We start from the raw sequence: 24,204 nt of genomic DNA on the forward strand, positions 1-24,204 counted from the left end.
TTTAGTTCTCAACAAGGCCTCCAAAAGCTGCCACTGATGGAGTTCCGCAAAGGGCTGGTGGTGGGACTGGACTGTCTCCCCACCTTCCCTTTTATGGTCCTCAAAGCAATTGTTCTTGCATAACCTTTACTGGGTGGATTTTCGCTTTCTTTTTGAAATGTGTTGTTAATATGTAGAATGTGCACGGTAAACAATTAAACAGTACAAGGAAGTATACGATATACAGAGTCACCAGCCCACCCCAATTCCCAGACCCATGCCTCAGTGGGATAATGCCAAAAACAATGTCTGGCGGCTCCTCCCAGAAATTTTATATCTAGATCTAGATCCTAATTTTAAGACAAGTGAAAGTTTTTTTGTTTTTTGGGTTTTTTTTTTGCAGAAGCATATTCATACACCTGTTTGTACTTAACAGACTGGCAATCTTTCTAGATCTGCACATAGAATTTGCCTTCATTTTTTTTTTAAACAGCAGCATAGACTTCATGTGCCAAAATTAATTTAACTACTGGGGCAGATCTTTTCATGTCTATCATGCAGTAGTTCATTGCACTTGTCCCTCAAGTTCCCACCTGCTTTGCTTAAGACTTCACAGAAGGCTTTTACAGGTCTCATAATCTTTTCTGGGTTTTGATTCTTCACCTAGGAAATCTCTCTCAAGAGGTAAGTCAGGCAGGTGGGTCCCCAGGTTGGCCATCACGTGTCGGGAATCAGCTGTCTGCTTTAAGTCAAACTCTGATCCCTTAAGATTAATGCTGCACTAGCACCGCCACGTGGGGAGTGACACCCCCTTTTCTCCCCCCTTAAAGATCCGCCTCGGTGGTGGGGGTAGTTTACATAATAACACAGCTGCCAAAGGGCGCCGCCCAGCGCTGGGTCCCGAGCTGACATGAGTCAGCTCTATTTTGTGAGCCATATGATGGGGCTGCAGGTCTCGCCTTGTGCCTAGTTCCGTTCAATTACTGCGAGTCTTGTTTAAATCTTCCAGCTGGAACGCGGCCGGGCGGGCCGGACTGAAAGCCAGAACTTTCTAGAGGGAGCAGCGCCACCGCGAGGCCGGCAGCGGTGGAGGCGGCCGGAAGGTGGGGGCTCTCCCCACGGGACAGTGGGTTTGGTGGAGGCGTCAGGTCCGGGCACCGGGTTCTCCTCCCCACACGGACACTCTCACCCCCAACCTCGGAGGGTCTGGGTCTGACTTCATGACACGGACGAAAGTTTTTCCTGACTCCTCTCTGCCAGCTAGCCCGCCAGCCCATCACGTCCTGGAACCGGGCCTTGCACTCATCTACAAGGCTCCAGTGACTACCCGGATCCGGGGTAAAGTCAGACTCAGGGTTCCGCAAGTCTTCTTTGAACGATAAAGATGCCCCAGAAAATGACTGTTCACCATTTCCCACACCCGGTTTAGATTACTACCCCCATTCTGTGAGTAGGCACTTTTGTGCTCAGGGCCTTTATGATTAATTCCCCTGTGGCGTGTCCAATTGTTTATTCCTGCCCCTTTGAAGACGGGATGGACAGTGGGGAATGCGGAAGCCGATTAGTTATGCAATTAGGGAAGTCAATCCAGGCCTACGGCCGGGAAGACTACAAGTTCCACAATGCATCCTTCCACTAGCGCAGGGAAAAGCCGATTGAGGGAGCATTGCCTTCTGGGAATTGTAGTCTTCAGCTTGTTTGTGATGCAGGAGAAAGTGGGAGGGGTGAGTAAACTGTTACCACGTGACGCTCGAGATCAGGTGGTTGGGCCAGGCTCCGCGCAAGAGCTGTGATTGGCTGCCTCTAATACGAACGACGCCACTAGGGGCGGGCCGTAGAGGGGCGCAAGCGCACTGCGTTGGGAGTCTCGGGACCCTTTTCCGAGAGACTATGGCGCTCAACAAGAATCACTCGGAGGGCGGCGGAGTGATCGTCAACAACACCGAGAGGTGAAAACACTGCGGAAGGATCCTGGAGGAGGGAAAGGCGGGCGTGGGCGGTGGACGAGTGGGCGGTCGGGAATAAACCCGTGAGCAGAGTAAAGTGTCGGGGTGCGGTGGGGGTGGGTAACGGCTGGAGGCGGGGCCGGAGGCAGGAGGGTGGGTCGCGGAGGAGCGGCTGGGATGTCGCGATTAGCAGTGGGATGGGGGGGGGCAGCGGCTGGAGGGGGACGGGGCTTGGGGAGACAGGTGGGATACCGGGATCGCTCTTGAGCCCCTTTCCCGGAGTCGATGACTTCGAGAGGTGGGAAGAGCGTTAGACAAAAATAATTGCCACTTATTGGGCGGTTACTACGTTACTACGTGCCAGGCTGCGCTCCTCTTCTACCTTATTTAATATGTACGTGCGGCGCGGCGGACCATACTGTTCTACACATTTTACGTGTAAGGAAACATGCGCGGAGAGGTTAAGTAACTTGCCTGAGATCACAGAGCTGTAAATAACAGAGATGGGATTCCGGGAAAGGCGTCTTTCACTCGGAAGTTGAATAGGCTTAACTACCAGTACATAGCCTTCCAGTATATTCCAGAATTGCTGAGTTTCCAGATGAGAAACTGAGGCCCAGAGGTGCAGTTAAATAGATAACGTTTGTCAAATGTCGAACACATTTCCTGGCACGGTGTCTATCCTTTTGTCTTTCTCTTGAATGCCTGTTAACTTGGGTCACCTGCCAGACCAGAAGTCTCCCAGCAGTAGACTTACTTTCTCCCCCTGCCCCCTCCCCCCCAGTCGATTCTGTCGTCTCTTCTCCAGTCTCTGGACTTCTCGGTGGCTTCTCTCTTTCTCCGTGAGCTCGGGAATTAAACATTCTAGCCTTGGTTGAGCTACGCTGACCCTGAAATGCCTCTTGAAGGCAGAAGGCTTACGAGGAGCCTGAGTCCGCAGAAGAGACTTGGTGGGATCCGAGCCTTGTAGCCTGCCAGGGCCAGCACGCAGGAATGCTTGATGAGTCAGGAGAAAGCCTGGGGTGCCCCCGGCTTCGGAATGCTGACGTTCCCTCCACCCGCTCAGGGTCTGCCTGACCAGCCTGTTCCTGGTAATGACCTCTTTTATCTGAGCTTTTTTTTAAAGATTTATTTATTTGGGAGGGGTGCTGTGAGAGCACAGAGGGGAGGAGCAGAGGGAGAGAGAGAATCCACAAGCAGACTCCCATGCGGGGCTCAATCCCAGGACCCTGAGATCATGATGTGAGCAGAAACCAAGGGTCAGCCACTCAACCCACTGAGCCACCCAGGCGCCCCTCTGGACTGTACTTCTCTTTTCTGGTACCAGTCCTCTTTCCCACTTACTTCCCCAGTGAAGAAAGTTGTGATATTTGGGAGGAGGAGGAGGACAAATGGAACCATGTGAACTTGGACCTTGTTATCTCATAATCGGAGAAACCTCACATTGTTCCCAGTTTGTAAGTCTCTGTGTGCGAGCCAGTCCCGGGCCTGGAAAAACACTTTTGATGCCATTTGGTAACATCTCCTGTTACCTATTTTTTTTCTTTCTTTTTAGTGGGACTTTGTGGGACAAGAATGTATCTGTCCTGGTGAGCCTCCTGCCTGGCTTTGGGCTCTGTGCTGCTAAATAATGGTGTGCCTTGTTTTAGAAAATGCTTCAGCCTCATTTCTGAAAAAAGTTGTGTGTACGGCAATTGGAGTTTAAATTAGTGTTTAAAATTTCACGTTAAAATAGTGAGCCTTACTCTTCAAGTGATGAATCCCTTTGAGAGTGATGAAAGATGCAGATTCTTCCAGAAAAATGCATGGACCATCATCTCAGGGGCTTCATGGGCTCCCACCCCTGCAGACCCAGTTCAGGAAGCCCAGGTTTACCTTTGGTAATGCGTAGTAGTCATGTCTTAGAGGGTTTATGTATCAGTACTAATAAACCAGTGAAAACAGACGCCTCCTATAGGGACTCAGAAGAAATGGGAGAGTTAACGCAGGTAATCTGACGTGATTTGAGGGATGACGGTGTTACAGCTGTAAAGCCCTCAGCTCTTCTGTGATCACCGGGGGGTGTATATGTGGGGCTTGGGGAAATTCTGTAAACCCCCACCTTGCTCATCTCTTCCGAGGCTGTATTAATGGTTTCCTTGCAGCCGTGTCCAAACAGGTTTGAGACCCGACGTGCTGAACACGTGCTTACCTGGGGGGCGGGGTGGGGGGTGTCCAATCCCTGGGGAAAGCAGGTCATGGCTCCGAACTGGCTCATCAGGGCCTGTCCTCGTTTCTCATCACAGCATCCTGATGTCTTATGACCATGTGGAACTTACATTCAACGACATGAAGAACGTGCCCGAGGCCTTCAAAGGGACCAAGAAAGGCACCGTCTACCTTACCCCTTACCGGGTGAGTCGCGCCGTATGATGGTGTGAAAGCTCGTGGTTCCCGGGGGCCGATGGGAGTCTTAGGTCAGCTTCAGCCTCGTGAGCCCAGTGGCCTCTGAACCTGGAGAACGTTAGTTCCTCACTCCACATGTTTCTGTCACATGCTCCTGGATTCTAGAATCACCAGCTCTCTGGGCAGCGAAACCGACCCCTGGGCATCGAATCCATGCAGTTCCGGAGCCGTTGCTGGAAAATCTGCATGTTGTTGGGTGCGGCTGCTGGGGTGACTTGGGCCTGGAGTGGGGAGGCACTTACGACTTTTTTCTGAAAGAGCGGCCCACGAGGCCTTTGTGCACATCCAGAGGGACAGATGCGGTAAGCAGGATACAGCAGTGTGGCCAGAGCTCCAGGCTGGGCAGACAGCCCAGCATAGCCCTGCAGCGCAAGGAGTGCCAGACTGCAGCATGGGCCTTGCCTGAGAATGACCCAGGCCGACTGAGAGCCTTCCAGAGAAAGACAAATGGCCATTCTTGGAGAAGGGTCACTGCCCGTAGCTACCGAGAGTTAGATTTTAAGATGGTTGGAAGAGAGGGGCATATCTTCAAGTTCTCATCATCGCGACTTGGCAGAGACAAGGGAGCCTCAAAACCCCTTTTCTGGTGGCGTCTTCAGTCCCAGATTGAAGGGTTTAAAACGGTTTTCCAAGTGCGGGGTGGGATACTCTTGCTGTTTGCACAGCCCCCTTCTCCCGGGATCCAACAGCTGCCGCACCTTTGCTCTCCGTTCTGGGACGCTCGGGCTCCACCTCCCCCTTCTGGAAGCCGGCACTGCCCTCCCCCTGCCTCCCTGCCCCAGCTTTGCAGCCCCCTTCACTTGCCCACCACATCCACCACTTAAATGGCAGCGGAGCCTGTCCCTGTCACATGTTCTGTGAGTGGCACGTTTTTCTGGTGGACAGCCACGGTCCGCCTCTCCAGCCACAGCCACGCGTAGGGTCTTTCACCTTTCAAGCTCTCTCCAGGAGCGTCTGGTGCAGGGTGCGCCCTGGGGCCGCAGGCCCTGGTCCCGGGAGCAGACCCCTCACACAGAGGAAGTGAGAGCCGAGCCGGGCGGGCCGAGGTGTGGGCACTGATGGCTCTCCTCCTGTCTCCCTGCAGGTCATCTTTCTGTCCAAAGGCAAGGATGCCATGCAGTCCTTCATGATGCCGTTTTATCTGATGAAGGACTGTGAGATCAAGCAGCCCGTGTTTGGTGCAAATTACATCAAGGGAACAGTGAAGGCTGAAGCAGGAGGTGGGTGATGGGGGCTTCCAGAGAGCTGTTCTGGCAGGGCCTCTGCTGTCTTGGAGACATCCTCTTTGGACCTTTAATCACCCCCTAGCCTTGTCCTCTTCCCGGCTCTGGACTGGCTTCCAAGACCCCCCACCTGGGCTGCCAGCTGTTGAGCAGAGGCGGGTTTTTGAATGACAAGAGCAAGGAGGGGCTGACATTGAAGATAGCAGCTCAGATCACCTTTTCGGAGTGAAATCAGCCAAATGATTAAAAAAAATAAGAAATGATTAAAAAAATAAGTAAAAATGCTTATCGTGACCTAGGGAGTGTGTTCATATTTTAGGTACAGGAAGGGACTGTATCAGGTTCTTGGGAATGGCCTTTTCCCTACGGCCAGGAAGGGCCAGCTGCCCCTGCGCCACCTGGAGAGGCCCCGCTGGGTGGCGGGCTTTTTTGCAGACACTAGAGACCCGTGTGTTGAACTTGGCCTCCCCCTCACACCCGGCCAGGTCGAGTCTTGCTCTCTAGGGGCTCACGGTTCCCCTTAAGCAGAAGCCAGGCTTTGAGGGGCCAGGGGTCCATCCTTAAGCATCTCAGGAGGAGGGATCTGTTCTGATGTTGAATGTCCCATGTTGCTGACGGAACCTGCTTCAGGGAGGGGCCGGAGGCTTTAGTGCTGATGAACTTACACGGCTAGGGACGGGATAACTTGGAAAGCTGGTTCCAAGAAAGAAAAGTCCCCTGTTCCAAAGAGTGCCCTGCAGACACGCTGTGCGGGCGGCATACCAGAAGCAGCGGGGCAGGAAGGCACTGCAGAGCCAGCCCTTTCTGGACGGAGGCCCGGAGAGAACAGAGAGCCGGCTCTTCAGGTGTAACCTGGCAGCTTCCTGAGCTGTGGATGCCCTGTTCCCCTCCCAGGTGGCTGGGAAGGCTCCGCGTCCTACAAGTTGACCTTTACGGCAGGGGGCGCCATCGAGTTTGGACAACGGATGCTGCAGGTGGCATCTCAAGGTACCAAGGGTCTGAAAGTCCAGGGTGAAGCTGTACTGAAATGTGTGGGTTTTAACTTGTTTGCAGTTGTTTACTTTTTGTTTTGTTTTTACGCACTTGAGAGCTAAGTGTCCGGGCCCCGGCCGACTGGGGCTGGGAATTGGGAAGGAGACTTGTCGTTAGCGGCACTCTGGCCTGTACCTCAAAGGCTGGGTGTACCTGGCCTGGAGCCTGTGTAGGACATTTGGACAAAGCTCTTTGGACTCCAGGACGTTTTACTCTGGCCTCATGAAAACAAACAAGAAACCCAGCCATTCAGCTACCAAACAACAGTTTCAATCACCAGGGGTTGTGTTCAGCAGACACCCTCACGTTGTCCCCAGCCTCACCCTGTCCCCGAGCCTCCCTCTTTCTCTCTGTCCATCTGTCCGTCCGTCCACCCCTGCCCTGGCTCTGGCCTCTCTCCCCGTCCAGCTCCCTCACTTCCTCCCTGACTGAGGCTGGCTCAAACGTGGGTGGGGAGTGGAACGGGGTGGGTGAGGCATGTCTGCTGTGCACATTCCTGGGACCCTGCAGCTCCCCTCGGCAGGCGACACTCATTTCTCTCTCCCCTTGTGCTTATAGCCTCCCGAGGCGAAGCCCCCAATGGAGCCTATGGGTATTCTCACATGCCCAGCGGGGCCTATGTCTTTCCCCCGCCAGTCGCCAATGGAATGTACCCCTGCCCTCCTGGCTACCCCTATCCACCGCCCCCACCTGGTGAGTGTGTCCTTTGCTGCCCACCCCTCATCCCGCCCACCCGCCAGCCACCCCCACCCAGGCTAGGGGGTTGTCGAGGGGAGACTTGTTCTTTGAGCTGCTTCAGGACTAATGGAGGAGCTGGAGGGGCCCGGAAGGTGCCAGCTGGGGGAGCCGGGGCTAGCTGCTCACAGGGTCCCTTTCACTGTCTCGCTGAGCAGAGTTCTATCCAGGACCTCCCATGATGGACGGGGCCATGGGATATGTGCAGCCTCCACCACCGCCCTACCCTGGGCCCGTGGAACCTCCGGTCAGTGGCCCTGCTGTCCCCTCCACTCCTGCAGGTGAGACCCTGGGCTGCTAACTGTCCTGCTGCGTGGGAGCCCCAGATGGTGAATGACCCTGGCCTTGGACTAGTTCAGGGGACGGGCAGTGCGGTGGCTGCTGGTCAAGTTCTAGATTCCAGCCCCCACTCTCCCCCCAGCTAGCTAGCTGTGTGCCCCGGGGCAGGGAAGGTCTCCCTCTGTTGTCTGGTCATCCACAACCAGAAGGTGGCAGTACCCCCCACCCCACCCCCAGGCGGGATTGTGGGGAGGATCAGGTAGGGAGTGCCCCCCGCCCCCCGCCCTGTGGTGCCTGGCGGGGAATCTCTCAGCGTGGCTCCAGGGGCCGCTTGAAGAGGGGAGGGCTGGTGGCTGGGGCTTACCCCAAGTGTGTTTGCTCTCACAGCTGAAGCCAAGGCTGCAGAAGCGGCGGCCAGCGCCTATTACAACCCGGGCAACCCACACAACGTCTACATGCCCACGGTGAGCAGGGACGGGGAGCGGGCGGGCAGTGTGCAGGGGTCGAGGGGTGGGGAGACCTTGTCTTGTCGTGAACCTTCTAATGAGATGTGTCTTCCTTCCTTCCTTAGAACCAGCCTCCACCACCTCCCTACTACCCACCAGAAGATAAGAAGACCCAATAGACCCCTCACACCCCTGCCTCCCACCCCTCGTCACTCTTCCCTTCCCTTCCCTTCCCCTTGGGGCTGAGACTGGGGCTAGGAGGGTGATGGAAGGGCCTTGTTCTTCCAGGTCTGATTATAAAACACTTCCCAGGGACTGGTGTTGAGGGAAGGGGGGGGCCCTCCACTCGGGAGTCCTGCCTCCCCACTTCTCAAGCTAGCTCAGAGCCCACGGCGCTGCTCGGATGCCCTTCCCTGTACCATCTCTGGGGCTCTGCTCAGGAGCGAAGGCATCCGTCTCGTTTCTGGCTTGCTCTAGTAGCTTCTGCCCCCAGAGGGAGTCTCTGGCCACCTCCTCTGCCGCAGTCCAGCTCCCTCGTTTTGGAATCTACTTTATACTCAGCCTTGTGAACTCCCTCAGACCAGCCTCGCGTCTTCCTGAGGGCCCCCGCCGGGCCCCCCTCACATTCCCTCCACTCTGGTCTGTGCCTCACTGTGGAAGGTCACCTTCTCACTGGACTGTCAGCCCACATTCTAATCCCAGCCAGCCTCCAGCCTGGTCACACTCACCTGCCCCTCCCTGTCCTGTCCTCTGTCAGGCGGGCCGCCATCAGGCCAGGCTGCTGCTTCCCTCCTTGTATTTTTGGCTTTTGTTTCCCTCTCTGCCTTCTCTCTTTTTCCTCTAGAAGGGGCTTCTCAGACTGGAACTGGAGAATGCATGTTCATTCCATCATGCCATTTGGGGGTTCCTCAGTGGGCTGGAACAGGCCCCTGACCCATGGGGCCTGGCCTGAGCCAGTGTGCTGACCGTGACCCCTCACCAGCCCCTCACCCTGCCCTCTTCCCTTTAAGCTTCATGCCTAATTGGTGATATGCCCCCTGGACGCACTAAAATTTGCTCTTATTTGCTTCTGGACTGGCTGTGAAGTGAGGAGATGGGTATTTAAAGAGAATTCCCTATTTATTTGACAAAAAACAAAACAAAACCAGTTAATATATTAATGTGAAATAAACCCTCTTTGCACCTTGATTTGTTTGCTGAAAATGTGAAGTAGTAAAAATGAAGTGACTGGACCCTTTCTGGCTCTGTGCGTGGTGACCAGTGTGAGCTCTTGGGAAAAGAGAAGGGTGTGGCTGCTAAGGGCCCTGGAGGGTTCTGGGGACACGTTCCCTCCCTGCGTGAGAGCCCCTGGTTCCCACAGCATTCTGGGGCCCAGGACGCTAAGGCCTCCCACGGCTGTGTCCCCAGGTGGCTGTGTCCCCAGGTGGCGGTTACTGGGCAACTTGGCCCACCCACGGGGTTGCCTGGGGCCTGGGGCAGCCCAGCAGCTGCCGTGGGCCAGAGGCCTTGGAGGTGGGCCTGGCCTGCTGTGCTCACCACCACATGGAAATGCAGCCCTGGCCCCCGTCTCGGGCGGGGAGGTGTCTGCAGGAGGAACATGTCCGGCAGTGCCCCCAGTGCGTGACTTCTGGGGAGACTCCGTGTCTGGGGGGAGGGGAGGAAACAGCCAGAGTCCTTCCCAGCGCCTGCACCCCCCTGGGCCCTGGCCTGGAGGAGGGCTGCGGGCACCGCGCCCGTGGGTCCGGGAGCTCTGAGAAAGCCCAGCACGGGAGCACTGGAGTGTCCGTTTTCCTGTCCCTTCTGGCTGGACGGCACCGCCTCGCTAGCCTCTTCCTCTGGCCGGCCCCGCCCAGGAGCCCCTGGGGCTGGCTAGCCCCCTACAAGGGCATTCGAAAGGAGCACCTCCTGACCGTCCTTGTGGGGGTGGGGGCCCCAGGGCCGTCTCTGCCCGGCCCGGCGTCGCTGGGCCCCGTCACCTTGGTGGAATGTCACCGGTGGGGTAGAGCAGGCCGAGCAGTTGGCTGCCTGCTGGGGAGACGGCTCTCTCGAGCCCCCACCCTGTGCCCTGGCCTCCACCCTGGGTGTCGGGTGCATTCAGGGAAGTCTGGGTGAGAACCCCTACTGACGCAGGGCGGCCCCCCTCGGTCCCTGGCCCAGCTGGGCATACCCGTGATGTGGTGCAGGCCGGGCTGGCCCTGACGCCGCCTGCTGGGGAGCACTGGACCCCCCCACAACACGCTCCAGGGTCTCCGTGGGAGGGCAGGGTGGGGCCGGACCCGCCCACTGGGTCCACCTGCCTCCAGCCTGCGAGAGAGTTCCTCCCATGACCCAGCCGGCCGAGGGAGGAAGGGGTAGGCCTCGGAGGTGGTGAAACCCTGCCCGGAACCTCCCCCCACCCGCCCGCCCCCACCCCTCCCTGGACAGGGTGGCACCCGGTGCTCTTTGCATAATCCTGCGGCTTCACTATCTTCACCCTGTGGCAGCAGCTCGGTGGAGGGGAAGGGCAGAGCGGCCACCATGGCGACACTCCTCTCCCAGCCCCAGCGGCGCCCTCCCCTCTTACGCCAGGCCATCAAGATAAGGCGCCGCAGGGTCAGAGATCTGCAGGATCCCCTGGCCCCAAAGGCTCAGGAGGTAGGAGTGACCTCAGTGAGGAGGAGAGCAGCCAGGGTGGGGCTCTCGGGTCTCTGGGTCCGGGGCTCCACCTCTTGCGGCCTGGGGTTGAGGATGTGGTCCCCTTGCCTTCCTGTCATGGCACCTGGGCAGGGCCTTCTGGGTTGGCAGGCCGGGGTCTGCTGTGTGCTCTCTGGGCTACCCCGGGTCTCGCGTCTGGGGTCAGAGCCTCTCTGAGCCCCCTCCCTCTGGAGGGGCCTCCTGCCGCCCTAGCCTCTGGTCTTCCAGCTCCGAAGGCACGGGCTCCACTAGACGGGGAGTGTCCCTGCTGTGGGCCCGGCTGCTTGGGGATCAGCGGAGCAGCCCCCAGGCCTGCTTGCCATGACCCCCAGCCTCCCACCTCCACTGCTGGGCCTCACTTCCGCCGCGCGGGTGCGGAGCGTGGCCTCCCGATAAGCAGAGCTGCTTCCTCTGGGGAAGGAAGGAAGGTTGGGGCCAAGGGTGTAGAGAGCTCACGCTGCTGGGGCAGCTGAGCGCCAATGGACCTCAGCCACAACAGGCCAGGGGACAAGGAGGGCGGCCCAGCGGCTGGACTCCCAGGAGGCCTGCTATGGGAACAGGTGTGCAGCTCTGGTGGGTTGGGGGCTGGGAACTAGGGACCCTGCAGCCCTGGCCTGGCCTGGCCTGGCCGGCTCTGTAAGGAACCGTTCCTGTTGTCTCAGCCCTGGTCCAGGCCTTGGGGACACCTTGTCTTTTCACTTTGCTCCCCAGATCGAGCCTCCATCCCACCACCTCTCACCTGAGGAGGTAAGAATTGGGATATTGGGGAGGCAGGCAGGTGCTGGGAACACAGTCCTTGGCCACTGGCCCCAGCAGGGGAGGGGGGCACTTCTGGGCCTTAACCCCCCACCCCCCGCACATCGTGGGTGCCTTGTCTCAGTTCCGGCCGTGCAGTGTTGGGGCCAGGGGGGTTGGGAGGGGCTCACCTTGCAGTGGGCAGACGGGGGTCCTGAGGTGGCCCTGCTGTGTCTCAGCGGGCCCTGCTCTATGAGGAAGCTCTCTACACCGTCCTGCACCGCCTGGGTCAGCCTGAGCCCAACCATGTGCGCGAGGCCTCTGAGCTGCTGCGGTACCTGCAGGAGGTGAGTGAGGCCCCCGCTCCGCCCACCGTCCTGCAGCCCGGACCATGAGTCCTCCCTTCCCCGCCCAGCTGCCCCCACCCTGTGCCCCCAGCCGCCTGCACTCCTCCCCCCAGGCCTTCCACATGGAGCCCGAGGAGCACCGGCAGATGCTGCAGCAGGTGCAGAAGCTTGAGGTAACCCTGGTCCGGGACCACCCTAGGACAGGGGCTGAGAAGCCCAGCTCCCTCTGGGACTCAGGCTCACCCTTGTGTCCTTCTAGAAGCCAATATTTTGTCTAAAGGCAACCGTGAAACAAGCCAAGGGCATTCTGGGCAAAGACGTCAGTGGTGAGTAGGGGGTGAGGGGCCCTGAGGGCCCTCTTCCCAGCTCCCCCTTCTCCCCATGAGTCTGTCCCAGAATTCAGCTGGAATTCCCAGCTCCTGGATGTCCCCCTGGTTGCTGCTGGCCCCAGGGCCTTTGAGTCTGGGATGGGGGGGGACTCTGCCCCTGGGATTGGGGTGATGAGGGAGTCTCCTAGGGAGCCCTGCCGACACCCTGGCAGCCTTGTCCTTCCCCTCCTCCCAGGATTCAGTGACCCCTACTGCCTGCTGGGCATTGAGCAGGGGGTGGGCCCGCAGGGAGGCAGCCCTGGGTCCCGGCACCGGCAGAAGGCTGTGGTAAGGCACACCATCCCGGAGGAGCAGACCCACCGCACCCAGGTCATCACCCAGACGCTCAACCCCGTCTGGGAGGAGACCTTCATCCTGTACGTGGCCCTGCCGCAGCCCCTACCCCCTCCAAGAGATCAGCAGGACTTCCTGGCTCCGGGGAGGGAACTTGGCTTGACCGGAGGAGGGGCTTGCTCCCTGGGCCGGAGACACACAGGAGGCACACATGCTACATGGGCTGGGAGGGTGTGGAGGGTTGGGCACCGCTGGGTTGATGTGGGGGGTGGGCTGAAGCCTTAGCTTAGCAGAGGGAGGAAGAGTTTGCAAGGAGGGGCTCGGACGGGATGGTGGGTCAGTGGGGGTGGGAGCTTCCGGGGACAGGCTGTGGTTGGGGTCTGGCCCTCCGAGGCCCTCAGCCAGGCCCTTCTCTCCCCCTAGGGAGTTTGAGGACATAAACACCTCGAGCTTCCATCTGGACATGTGGTGAGGAGCATGCCCTGCCCGAAGGGGTCAGGGAGAGAAGGGGGGCGGTTCGGGCTGGCAGATCCTTCTCCCAAAGGGGTCAAGGGCTCCCGGGACACCCTCTCTGCCTCCTGCTCAAACCCTCGCCCTCCGCAGGGACATGGACGCGGTGGAGTCTGTCAGGCAGAAGCTCGGGGAGCTCACAGATCTGCATGGACTGCGAAGGTGAATGCCACGGGAACGGGTTCCGGCGGGAAGGAGTGTGGGCTCTTTCTGCCCTCCCCATGCTTGCATGTCGGTTGCTGGGCTACAGGCTCTGTCCAGGCCCGGGGGGTCGCAGGAGGGGGCTGGATCCCAGCCTGACCCCGCAGGGTCTTGGCCCGTCCTCCTCATGGCCCCTGCCTGGAACAGGATATTTAAGGAGGCACGAAAGGACAAAGGCCAGGACGATTTTCTGGGGAACGTGGTTCTGAGGCTACAGGTGAGTGGGGTCAGGAAACAGGGGTTCGGGTGGGGTTCGGGGGAGGGGCTCTGGGTCCACACCAAGGGGAGCCTGGGGCCAGCCTCCTGTCGCCCCTCTGCCCCCAACCGTGTGAGGCTTATGCCGCCCGTGGGCGTGGGCCCTCCTGCCCACCTGGCCCGCCAGGACCTGCGCTGCCGGGAGGATCAGTGGTACCGGCTGGAGCCCTGCACCGAGACCTACCCAGACCGCGGTCAGTGCCACCTCCAGCTCCAGCTCATTCACAAGCGGGTAGGTGTGGGGCCGGGAGCAGGGCTCTTCCAGTGGCCTGCCTGCGTGGGGCGGGCTGCTCCGGGGACGGGGGCCTCTCCTCACCGCCATGCCGGCCCTGCTGCAGAGAGCGCCGAAGGCCAGCCGCTCCCAGCCCAGCTACACGGTGCATCTCCACCTGCTGCAGCAGCTGGTGTCCCATGAGGTCACCCGGCACCAGGTACTGCCCTCCCCGGGGCTGGAGGGGCGCGGAGCCTGCCGGCCAGGTTCCAACACCCTTCTGCCTGTGTCCTCAGGCAGGCAGTACCTCCTGGGACGGGTCGCTGAGTCCCCAGGCTGCCACCATCCTCTTTCTCCATGCGACGCAGAAGGACCTATCCGACTTCCACCAGTCCATGGCGTGAGTGCACCTGGGAGGGTGGCCTGGGAGGCGCCAGCCTCTCCCTCCCTGCCTGTCCTCCTACAGGCTGGCAGGCCAAAGTCGAACCCTCAAGAGATTTCTGTTTGGCACCAACCGTGTGTGTCAAGTTTTGAGTCCGTAGCCAACTTTTAAACATCTGGAGATTTTCCATACAGAGTCCCATCTCCAGCTTCCCACGTACCCCAAGTGCTGTCAGTCTGCTGGGCTGTAGGCGGTGACAGCAGAGGACACAGCCTCCCCAGCCCCACACGGCTGCCATCGGCCCACATCACTCCCTGACACCCTCTGAGTCCTTCTGGGCATTGGAATTTGTTACCCTTGCCCCGGACGGCAGGCAGCCTTGTTTCCCAGCTCCAGCGCTCTGGAGTCAATGGACCTGTGCGCCGGCATTACCGAATCTGTGTCGAGGGCCCGTCACGTCCCACGGGCCGTAATAGGTTGTGGGAACGTGTTCGAGTGCAGATGAGGCATGAGGAGCCGGGGGCGCACCAGGTGGAATGAGAGCGTGTGTAGCCCCGGGGCCACGGTGGACATTTGGCATTTGAGTAGGGGGCGGACAGAGGTGGGGGACGAGGGCAGCCTGTGGGACCATGGGCAGGTGGGGCCGGACGCAGCAGCAGGCGCCCACAGTGAGGGCCCAGCGCGCCCTCAGCCCCAAACATGTAGTGCGGGTGCCCGCCGTGTCCCGGGAGGGACTGGGCTGCTGTCTCCCCCATCCTCCGTCACTGTCCCGCTCGGGGCTCATCTCAGCTTGGTCATCACCTCCGTGAGGTGTCCCCGGGACTGTCTAAAGGGGAGTCCCCGCCGATGTTTGCCCCATGTGCATGAAGGCTCAAGTCTCCACGTCTGATTTTTCTAAAGGAGCAAGAAATCCTGAATTTTTAAATCACAGATACCCCGATTGGAGAGGGAGACGGTTAATTCACATGTTTCTAAAGCACTTTGACGAGGTTGATGGGGGACCACAGGAGGTCTTTGGGGCAGGTCGTCTCGCCGTCCCTCCCAAGGCGGGTGAGCAGCAGAAAGGGAGAGGCCCCCGCTGGCCGGGCTGAGGGCTTCCTCTGTGCTGCAGGCAGTGGCTGGCCTACAGCCGTCTCTACCAGAGCCTGGAGTTCCCGAGCAGCTGCCTCCTGCACCCCATCACCAGCATCGAGTACCAGTGGATCCAGGGCCGGCTCAAGGGAGAGCAGGTGGGCTGCCGCGGAAGGAGGACTGTCGCGCAGGCAGGGCTCGGGGAGCCGGCACGGCGGTCCGGGCCCCGTGATGCAGCTCCCGGCTCTGTCTGGCCCCGCAGCTGGAGGAGCTGGCCACCTCGTTCAGCAACCTGCTGGCCTACGGCCTCTCCCTCATCCGGAAGTTCCGGTCTGTTTTCCCCCTCTCGGTGTCGGACTCCCCGGCCCGGCTGCAGTCTCTGCTCAGGTCAGCGGCTACCCCTCCCCCTTCCCGTGGGGTCAGGAACAAGGGAACATTGGGGCACCCGCGTGGATGGGGACGCCTGCTGCAGCTGTGCATGGAGAGGCAGCAGGCGTCCTGGACACAGCTGTCTGTCTCCACAGGGTCCTGGTACAGATGTGCAAGATGAAGGCCTTCGGAGAGCTGTGCCCTGACAGCCCCCCACTGCCCCACCTGGTGACGGAGATGCTGAGGGTACAGGACTCACCCTGGGGACAAGGAGGGCGTGGGCCTGAGCCTAGCAACCCTCCCCGCTCACCGCCTCTCCGCCCGCAGACTGGCACGGTCGAGTGGTTCCACCTGAAGCAGCAGCACCATCAGCCCATGGTGCAGGTGAGGGGCCGGGGCAGGGGAGGAGGGGCTGGGGTGGGGTGCTCGCCCTCTGCGGGCCTGCTCAGCGCGCCTCTGTCCCTGCCAGGGCATGCTGGAGGCGGGCAAAGCCCTGCTGAGCCTGGTACAGGACATCATAGGGGACCTACACCAGTGCCGGCACACGTGGAGCAAGATCTTCCAGAAGTGAGCAGGTGGCTGGGGTGGGGGCAGGAAGCACAGGCCTCAGAATGGGGACCCCAAGGACCCTGGGTGTGCTCCTAGGTCACACCTGTTGCCTTTCTTCCAGCACCCTCAAGATCGACCTCTTCTCCATGGCTTTCCTGGAGCTGCAGTGGCTGGTGAGTCTCTCTCTGGGTCACCAGGCTTTGCCCCCCACCCTGGCTCTGGAGCCCTGTCCCCCTGCCTTGCCTTTGCAGGTGGCCAAGCGGGTGCAGGACCACACGGCGGCTGTGGTGGGCAGCCCCGTGTCCCCAGAGATGGGCGAGAGTCTATTCCAGCTCTATGTCAGCCTCAAGGAGCTCTGCCAGCTGGGCCCCGGCCCCGCAGAGAGGTGGGCAGCGGGCTGTCAGCACAAAAGAGAGAGGAGGGTCAAGGAAGTTCTGTGCTAGCCCTGGCAGTCCCCAGGCTGAGCCCCAGCTCTCCCCAGGGATGGAGTCCTGGCCCTGGATGGCTTTCACCGCTGGTTCCAGCCCGCCATCCCCTCCTGGCTACAGAAGACTTACAGCGTGGCCCTGGCGCGGGTGCAGCGCGCTGTGCAGATGGACGAGGTGGGGGCGGGGCCTGAGGCGGGGCGGGGCCCGGCTTTGGGGGTGGGGCTTGGGGCTCCGCTTGTACCTCTAGGATGGATGCGCAGAAGTTGCTAACCAGCTCTTGAGGCCAGTTGTGTGTACAACACTGCCTCCTAATACCCTTGGTTTTAACTGTGGCTTTCCTTCACAGACTGATCTTTGCAGCCTGCGGGTCTGGGTGGAGCCTTGATCCTACCCCTTGTAGCCCCCTGCCCACCCTGCTTGCCGCTGGTAGAAGCTCTGAATGCCTGTGGAAGGAAGGAGGGAGGGAGGGGCACGGATCTGGCAAGGCCTGAGCCGCCCTTTCTGCACCCTCTCCCATCCCCCAGCTGGTGCCCCTGGGAGAACTGACCAAGCACAGCACATCAGCCGTGGATCTGTCCACCTGCTTCGCCCAGATCAGCCATACTGCCCGGCAGCTGGACTGGCCCGACCCAGAGGAGGCCTTCATGATCACCGTCAAGTTTGTGGAGGTGCGGCGTCTTCTCGTGTCCTCCCCACCTTTCGAGGACAGCCTCATTTGACTTGCCCTGTTTCTCCCAAGCTCTTGCCCTGGGAGCCTCCGAAGGCTTAGGTCTTAAATCCCCAAGTCACTGAGATTTCCATGCCTCCCTCCCCATTGCCCCCCCCTTGGACGCCCCCCACATCGATCATCCTCTCCCCACCCCAGGATACCTGTCGGCTGGCTCTGGTATACTGCAGCCTTATAAAGGCCCGGGCCCGTGAGCTCTCTGTAGGCCAGAAGGACCAGGGCCAGGCAGCCAACATGGTAAGGGCCAGAGCTGGATGTCGGGCGGGGGGGTAGGGGTGGGGATTGCCGGTCCCGGCAAGCTCAGCCAGCTCCGCGCCCCCATGCCCGTGCCTGCCTGCAGCTGTGCGTGGTGGTGAATGACATGGAGCAGCTGCGGCTGGTGATCGGCAAGCTGCCCACCCAGCTGGCGTGGGAGGCGCTGGAGCAGCGGGTCGGAGCTGTGCTGGAGCAGGGCCAGTTGCAGAACACGCTGCACGCCCAGCTGCAGGGCGCGCTGGCTGGGCTGGGCCACGAGATCCGCACGGGCGTCCGCACCCTGGCCGAGCAGGTACCTTGTCCAATTCACGGGGACCCCACCGTGCCCATCCTTGGCCTGAAGCGCCCCCGGCAGGATTCGGGCTGTTGTCCAGCCCCCACCCCTTCCTGAACCTAAACGTAGGCTCCAAGTGACCTCACGCTGTCCCCTGTACTCATGCCGTGGCCTCCCTCCTACTGTTTTGTGTCCCCAGCTGGAGGCGGGCATTGCCAGGCACATCCAGAAACTCGTGGGCGTCAAGGAGTCTGTCCTGCCTGAGGATGTGAGTGGCCCTCCCCGCTCACCTTTGCCAAAGGGGCTTACGGTGGCAGGGGGCTTGAAGGCCGTGGGGTGTCAGAGAGAAGTCCCCCAAACTTGGGCAGGAAATGTTCCCTCCTGGGCCTCGGTTTCCTCCTTGGATGCTAAGGGGGGGGGGTTGGGTCATTCCACGGGCTCTCCCAGCATCCACGTGGGGGCTGCAGTGGGGGAGGGCTTAGCCTTTGCGGCCAAACAGATCTGCGTGTGCACCCTTCTGAGCTCCGTTTCTACGAGCCGGCTGACTTCGGCGTCCTCACCTGTCTGGGGGCAGAGACAGTAATGCGTACCTGTGGTTGTCTGCGAGAAGGCCACTCAGTATTTCAGCCACTATTTGAGCGCTCTGTCACAGGCACAGATTTAGGCACAGGGGTATGGATCAATGAGCAAAACTTACGAAACTCCCTGCCTTCCTGGTGCTTACATTCTGGTCAGGGAGGTAGAGGAAGAGCTAGAACAGTAGCTGTGACTAGAATTACACGTGTGTCACACACATGTGACACATTAGTAAGTACTAGAGAAAACAAAGATATTTGCATTCGTATTTGTGTTTTTTGAAAAGATATTTTTAGACAGTGGCTAGAGAAGGCCTTACTCAGGGTGACAGCTGAGTCAAGACCTCAAGGAAACAAGAGAAGGAGCCCTGAGGATTTCTAGGGGCGGGCCCAGCCAGGGCCAGGCCCTGTGGCGGGACCACGCACGGCTGCTGAAGGGCCCTGGAGGAGGCCGGTGTGGCCGGAGCCGGCTGCGGGCAGGGCTCAGCTCCCGCACACGTTCCAAATGAAGCAGGTGAAAGCCCCTGGCCCTGTTTCGTCAGGGCGCAGGAATGGGCCAGAGCCAGACTTGCCGCCCACCCCTCTCCCCAGGCCATTCTGCCCCTGATGAAGTTTCTGGAGGTGAAGCTCTGCTACATGAATACCAACTTGGTGCAGGAGAACTTCAGCAGGTCTGCGGCGGCCTCCCACCCTGTGCCCCCCTCCCCTCTTTCTCCTGGCCTCAGCCATTTTCAGGGAAGGATGCAACCAGCCTCTGCTTAAATGCTCACTCCTGGGGACCGGGAGCTCACTACCTCACACACCTGCCCATTTCCCTTCAGGCAGAGCAAAAAGCTGCCTACCCTTTCTCCCTTAGCCCTGGGCTGTCTGTAGGGCTTCGCTGGCTGTAGCTCTAGCCTCCTAACATTACAGGCAACTGGTGTTCCTCTCCCAAGATTCGGGGGAACTTCTCATTAGGGTCTCTCTTAAAGCAGGGGCCCGGCACACCAGGCAGCAGGACTAGAGGTCAAGGACGTGGGCTGTGGCCCACCTGGATTCAGACTCTAGTTTTGCTGCTGCTCGAGCAGATTACTCAAGTTTTCCATGCAGATGATCATAGTTCTGGCCTCTAACGAGGATCAAGTGAGTCACATGGGCTCCGAGCGCAGCGCCTATGCAAAGGAAGTGGTTGGTGACGCGCTGCAGAACGCTGACCATGGGTCCTCCCCACGGGAACGGAGCTCCGAGGCTGCCGCCCCTCCCCCCCCCAGGAGTTCTATTCCCGGGGCTGCAGCGGGGCCTTATTTCTCAGGCCACAATATGCCATTTGTTCGGCTAAACTAGAGTTAAAGCTCCGTCATAGGGACTTGACTCACTACGTCTCAAAAGCCGTGAGAACATTGGTGCATAATAAGCACTTGGATATGCTGAATACATTAACTAACACGACCTTCCCCATTCTTAATTACATAACCCAATTTTTTTTGTACGGAATGGCCTGACTCTAACATGCGAAATTTCAGTTATCTCAGGTAGTTAGTAGGACTGCGGCTTGGTTTCTCCTTTTTCTCCCCAGGGCTAGTAGATGCTTATCCTTGTTGAAATCCTATTCATTTTGGCCACTCCCATATTGAATCAGGATTCTCTCACTGGGGGACCAGCCTCCCCACCCCACCTTGTTTGCTTGTTGATTGGGGTTTAATAATCCTACTGAGGAAAGTTCTTTGCTAGGTTGTGAGACATATTGGTTGGGACTGGCCCCGTCCCCCAGCCCCACTTGTCCTCCTCTCAGGGGACCAGCCCTCCCTCCCTACACTCCTGCCTGCTGCCCTGGCTCCAGCCTTACCTGAGAAGAGGGTGGAAGTGGAGGGTGGGGAGGAGCTGGGGGTGGGCCTGGGTCCCTTTCTCAAGAATGTCTCTGCTCCCTGGGCTTCCATCCTCCTGTTCTGCGCCTGGCATCCCCGTGCACCTCGGCCCAGCCTCCTGACCCTGCTCTGGACGCACACGCTCGCTGTGCTGATGGAGGTGGCTGCGTCCCAGCGGAGCTGCCCCCTGGCCTCCAGCAGGCTGAAGATCGCACTGCAGGTAATAAGAGCAGCGACAGCAAGTAACAGCCCTGCCTGGAGACGACAAGTAATAACCCGGGTGGGGTCACCTCTGCTGTGTCACCCCTAGAATTTGGAGATCTGCTTCTATGCAGAGGGCTGTGGCCTGCCGCCCGCGGCGCTGCACACCACCACCTTCCAGGTAGGGGTCTTTGCGCGAGCTGGGGGGGCGGGAAGCCTGGGCCGGCACCAGCTGCATAATTTACAGGGCCCAGTAAAGAAAATTCGGGGCCCTTTTTCAAAAATTACTAAAAATTCAAAGACAGCCACAGCAGAGCGTTAAAGCACGGTGAGGGGGTGGCTGTGCGACTGTGCGGGGGGCACATCCATGAAGCCCACCTTGTCTGTGCCTCGGCGGTCGGCCGGGCCACCCTGAGGGTGCGCTCCCCAGGGGCGGCTCCGCAGCACCCGGAGCTTTCCGTATCACGTCGATATTGGCTGGACCAAAGCCCCTGAGGGGCGCCACTGGACGGGTGGAGTGCGACAGCCGAGGTGACTGCTCAGCTGTGCCGCGTTCCCAGGCTCTGCAGCGGGACCTGGAGCTGCAGGCGGCCTCCAGCCGGGAGCTCATCCAGAAGTACTTCTGCAGCCGCATCCAGCAGCAGGTGAGGCTCTTCTCCCCGTTTCGCTCCCGGGGCACCCAGGGCACCCGGAGCCCCGCCTCCACTCTGCCCCACACTCCCCGCGCTCCACCCCTAGGCAGAAACCGCCTCTGAGGAGCTGGGGGCCGTCACGGTCAAGGCTTCCTACCGCGCCTCTGAGCAGAAGCTGCGTGTGGAACTGCTCAGCGCCTCCAGCCTGCTGCCCCTGGACTCCAACGGTGAGTGCAGGCTGCCCACCCGCCGCTCCCCGCGTCCGTCCCCCCGCGCCCTCCCGCGGCCCCCCGCGCCCCTGGCAGGTCTGCGGTCCCGAGAGGGAGCGCTGGGTGCATTTCCTTCCTGTTGCCAGGAGGGGGCAGTGCTGCTGAGCAGGGCACAGCTGCAGGGGCTGGGAACTAGAGGCGGGGAGCTGGGATATCCTTGGCAACGTCACCTCCCCCAGGTGACCTCCCCGCTTGCCAGGCTCCAGCGATCCCTTTGTCCAGCTGACCTTGGAGCCCAGGCACGAGTTCCCTGAGCTGGCCCCCCGGGAGACCCAAAAGCACAAGAAGGACCTTCACCCCCTGTTTGATGAGACCTTTGAATTGTGAGTGGGTTCCCACACTTGCCACCTTTCCCCAGCCCTGGACTTCCCTCAGCCCTGCTCCTCCCACCTGAGGCCAGTTCCCTTGAAATGAAGGCATTTGGGTCCCAGGGAGGGGCACCTGGAACAGGGGTTTGCTGGGGCCCTGTGGGGAGGCGTGGGACTGGGGGGGGGGGGGTTGTGGCCCACCTGCTGGACTTAGAGGCTTGCTTCCAGGGAACGGGGTCCCGTTCCTGAGGTCCTCTGCTCCCCAAGACAGGAGGGTCTGGGAACACAGGCCCCTGGTTTAAAGTACCAGCCCTCAGTCAGGGGAGGCGTCCCTGAGCAAGCACACCAGGCTGAGAACGGACTTTGCCATCCTAATCCCCAGCTGTCTGCCCTCAGCCCTGGCCTGTCCTCAAGAACCAGCGGTGAACTGTGTGTGGGGGTGGGTGCCGGTGACTGTGACTGTGTAGGGGCAGGCAGCTGAGGCCCTCTCTGTCCCCCACTCAGCCTGGTGCCTGCTGAGCCATGCCAGAAGGACGGAGCGTGCCTCCTGCTCACAGTGCTGGACCATGACACGCTGGGGGCTGACGACTTGGAAGGGGAGGCCTTTCTGCCACTGCGCTCGGTGCCGGGCCTGACTGGGGCTGAGGAGCCTGGCGAGGTGCCTCAGACCCGCCTGCCCCTCACCTACCCTGCACTCAACGGTAGGCCTGAGCCCCAGGGCGGAGGCTGCGGGGCTTCGAGTGCAGGCCGTGGCCCAGCACTGGGGGTGCAGGGGAGGGGCAGCCCATAAAGGTCAGGCAGCGGCCCCCGGGGAAGTGAATGAAGCTGGGGTCAGAGAAATCCGTCCTTGGATGTGGAAGCCAGTACAGTCAGCACGGCGGCTCGTGTTGCTGAGTGGACCTCTCGGTCTAATCAAGAAGCCAGTGAAATTTGTTAGGCCAAGTGTGGTGTGACTCTTGCGGGGGGCGGGCGGTGAAGGTCACCAGTAAGTTTACCTGGGGAGAGAGGCTGTGTCTCCGACTCGGGGGGCACAGGCCAAGTATTCTCCAGGCTGGATAAGAATATGTGACACATCTGAGCACTTACGGGGCCACTCCTAAGCACTTGATATATATTAACTCCCAATCCTACAACCACCTAACGTGTGGGTACTATTACTGCTATTTTACAGATGAGTAAACTGAGGCACTAAGAGGTTAACTAGGTGGCCTTAGGTTCTCATATAAAAAGGTAATAGTTCCAACCTGAGGCGCACCGCTCTCAGCCTCTTCCAGTGCAAATTGGGCCAGGGTGTCGGTGCCAGCACGGTCACGTGTCTCATCTCATTCGTCAGGCTGTCTTGTGAGCTTGGCTGGTGTGTGTCCATCACTAGTTTCCAGGCTGGCTGGAGAATGGGTCAGTGCTGTGTCCCCTGCCACAATCCAGGCACTGCCTACCCCCGCCACAGTCTGACCCCCAAACGCCTCTCTTCACAGGGGATCCCATCCTGCAGCTGCTGGAGAGCCGGAAGGGTGATCGGGAGGCCCAGGTGTTTGTGAGGCTGCGGCGGCAGCGAGCCAAGCAGGCCTCCCATCATGCCCCAAGGCCAGGGCGGTAGCAGTGGAGGTTAGGGATGGCGTTGGGTGCCCAGTAGGGACGGGCTTTCCTGAGAGGTCTGGGTTCTCCCCACCATAGTGCAAGCCCTACAGCTTGGCCTAATGCTCCAGAAGGGCCCTGCAAGTCTGGGAACCCCAGCGTGTGAAAGGCCCAGCATGAAGATCCCCTCTGGTCCTCCTGCCAGAGCAGGGGCCCGTGGTGCTGCTGCCAGGGCCTTTTAGTATTTATATTCCTCCTTCCTGCCCTCAGCCAGGGCCTCAGCACTCTCTACCAAATCTCAGCACCAGGGGGAGGGGGCAGCTGTCTGCGGCTCCTGCCCCTACTTCCCCTGTGGGAGGCGCTGCTGCCCTGGCAGAGACCCTCAGCCATCTGTTTCTGGCACGCCTATTCCAGTCACTGGGGTGGACATTAGGCTTCCCTGGTCTATTCTTTAGCACCCCTACCTTGGGTCACTGGGGCTGGGGCTGGGGCTACGGCACAAAGCCTCCTAGGGGAGGAAGGGGACCCTGCCAGAGAGGAGGCTACAGCTGCCCTGGTGGGGAGGGTGGCAGCTCTAATGGAGGGAGCCTGGCCCCTCTCCTGAGGCGGCCACCAGTACCCAGGTTAAGAAGCCCTGAGCCAAGGACCTTCCGGCCCTGCAGAGGTGAAAGCTGGCAGGCAGTGGGGCTGGCACGGAGGAACAGAAGCAGAAAAGATAGCTTGGCCAGCCATGTCTACTGAGGACACCCCCTCCCTGGGATGGTGCCTCCTACTTAGGAACTTCCTTAGCAAAATAAAAAAACAAAAACAATTCATTGTCCTCTAAGGAACGACACCGCTGGCCTGCATCGGGGCCCAGAAGATTACAGTCAGGCCTGCAACCCCCCTCCTCGGCCCTCAGGAGACCTCGAGCTGCCCCCGACCTGGGCCTGGCCCACCCCTTGCTCCCGTGCTCTAGAGCAGGTGGTGTGGGAATGACTGACGCACAAGCAGGCTTCAACGAAACGTGCCTAGACGTGTCGGTTTGTGGCTGCGCCCGGCACTCCAAGGGCGGCCCCAGGGTGGG

The 24,204-nt window shown here is 59.9% G+C and overlaps 2 protein-coding genes across 4 annotated transcripts; both read left to right on the plus strand.

The window, feature by feature from the left end:
- Positions 1–1,790: 1,790 nt before the first annotated feature.
- Positions 1,791–9,317, plus strand: WBP2 (WW domain binding protein 2). The gene is made up of 8 exons (XM_026484122.4): positions 1,791–1,928; positions 4,211–4,319; positions 5,455–5,590; positions 6,488–6,580; positions 7,184–7,318; positions 7,519–7,641; positions 8,027–8,103; positions 8,211–9,317. Exons 1-8 carry the CDS (start codon positions 1,870–1,872, stop codon positions 8,262–8,264), a joined length of 786 nt encoding a protein of 261 aa, XP_026339907.1. The 5' UTR covers positions 1,791–1,869; the 3' UTR covers positions 8,265–9,317.
- Positions 9,318–10,547: 1,230 nt separating this feature from the next.
- Positions 10,548–23,946, plus strand: UNC13D (unc-13 homolog D). 3 transcript variants are annotated; one of them, XM_026484124.4, is made up of 32 exons: positions 10,548–10,719; positions 11,470–11,505; positions 11,733–11,840; positions 11,954–12,013; positions 12,100–12,166; positions 12,405–12,585; positions 12,926–12,970; positions 13,106–13,174; positions 13,361–13,430; positions 13,596–13,700; positions 13,807–13,899; positions 13,976–14,079; positions 15,173–15,290; positions 15,395–15,519; positions 15,657–15,747; positions 15,829–15,885; positions 15,971–16,068; positions 16,172–16,223; positions 16,302–16,435; positions 16,532–16,652; positions 17,003–17,146; positions 17,344–17,442; positions 17,546–17,752; positions 17,934–18,002; positions 18,901–18,980; positions 20,268–20,373; positions 20,464–20,535; positions 20,915–20,998; positions 21,093–21,213; positions 21,455–21,578; positions 22,068–22,264; positions 23,039–23,946. In XM_026484124.4, the coding sequence occupies exons 1-32, from the start codon at positions 10,603–10,605 to the stop codon at positions 23,158–23,160; spliced, it is 3,276 nt and encodes a 1,091-aa protein (XP_026339909.1). In that variant the 5' UTR covers positions 10,548–10,602; the 3' UTR covers positions 23,161–23,946. The 3 variants fall into 3 exon arrangements, with proteins under 3 accessions (XP_026339909.1, XP_057174146.1, XP_048082230.1); XM_048226273.2 differs by lacking the exon at positions 10,548–10,719 and adding an exon at positions 10,770–11,318; XM_057318163.1 differs by having other exon boundaries at positions 10,549–10,719; positions 16,172–16,435.
- The last annotated feature ends 258 nt before the right edge of the window (positions 23,947–24,204 follow it).

The sequence above is a fragment of the Ursus arctos genome, unplaced genomic scaffold, assembly GCF_023065955.2.
Source record: "Ursus arctos isolate Adak ecotype North America unplaced genomic scaffold, UrsArc2.0 scaffold_24, whole genome shotgun sequence".
Classification (NCBI taxonomy): domain Eukaryota; kingdom Metazoa; phylum Chordata; class Mammalia; order Carnivora; family Ursidae; genus Ursus; species Ursus arctos.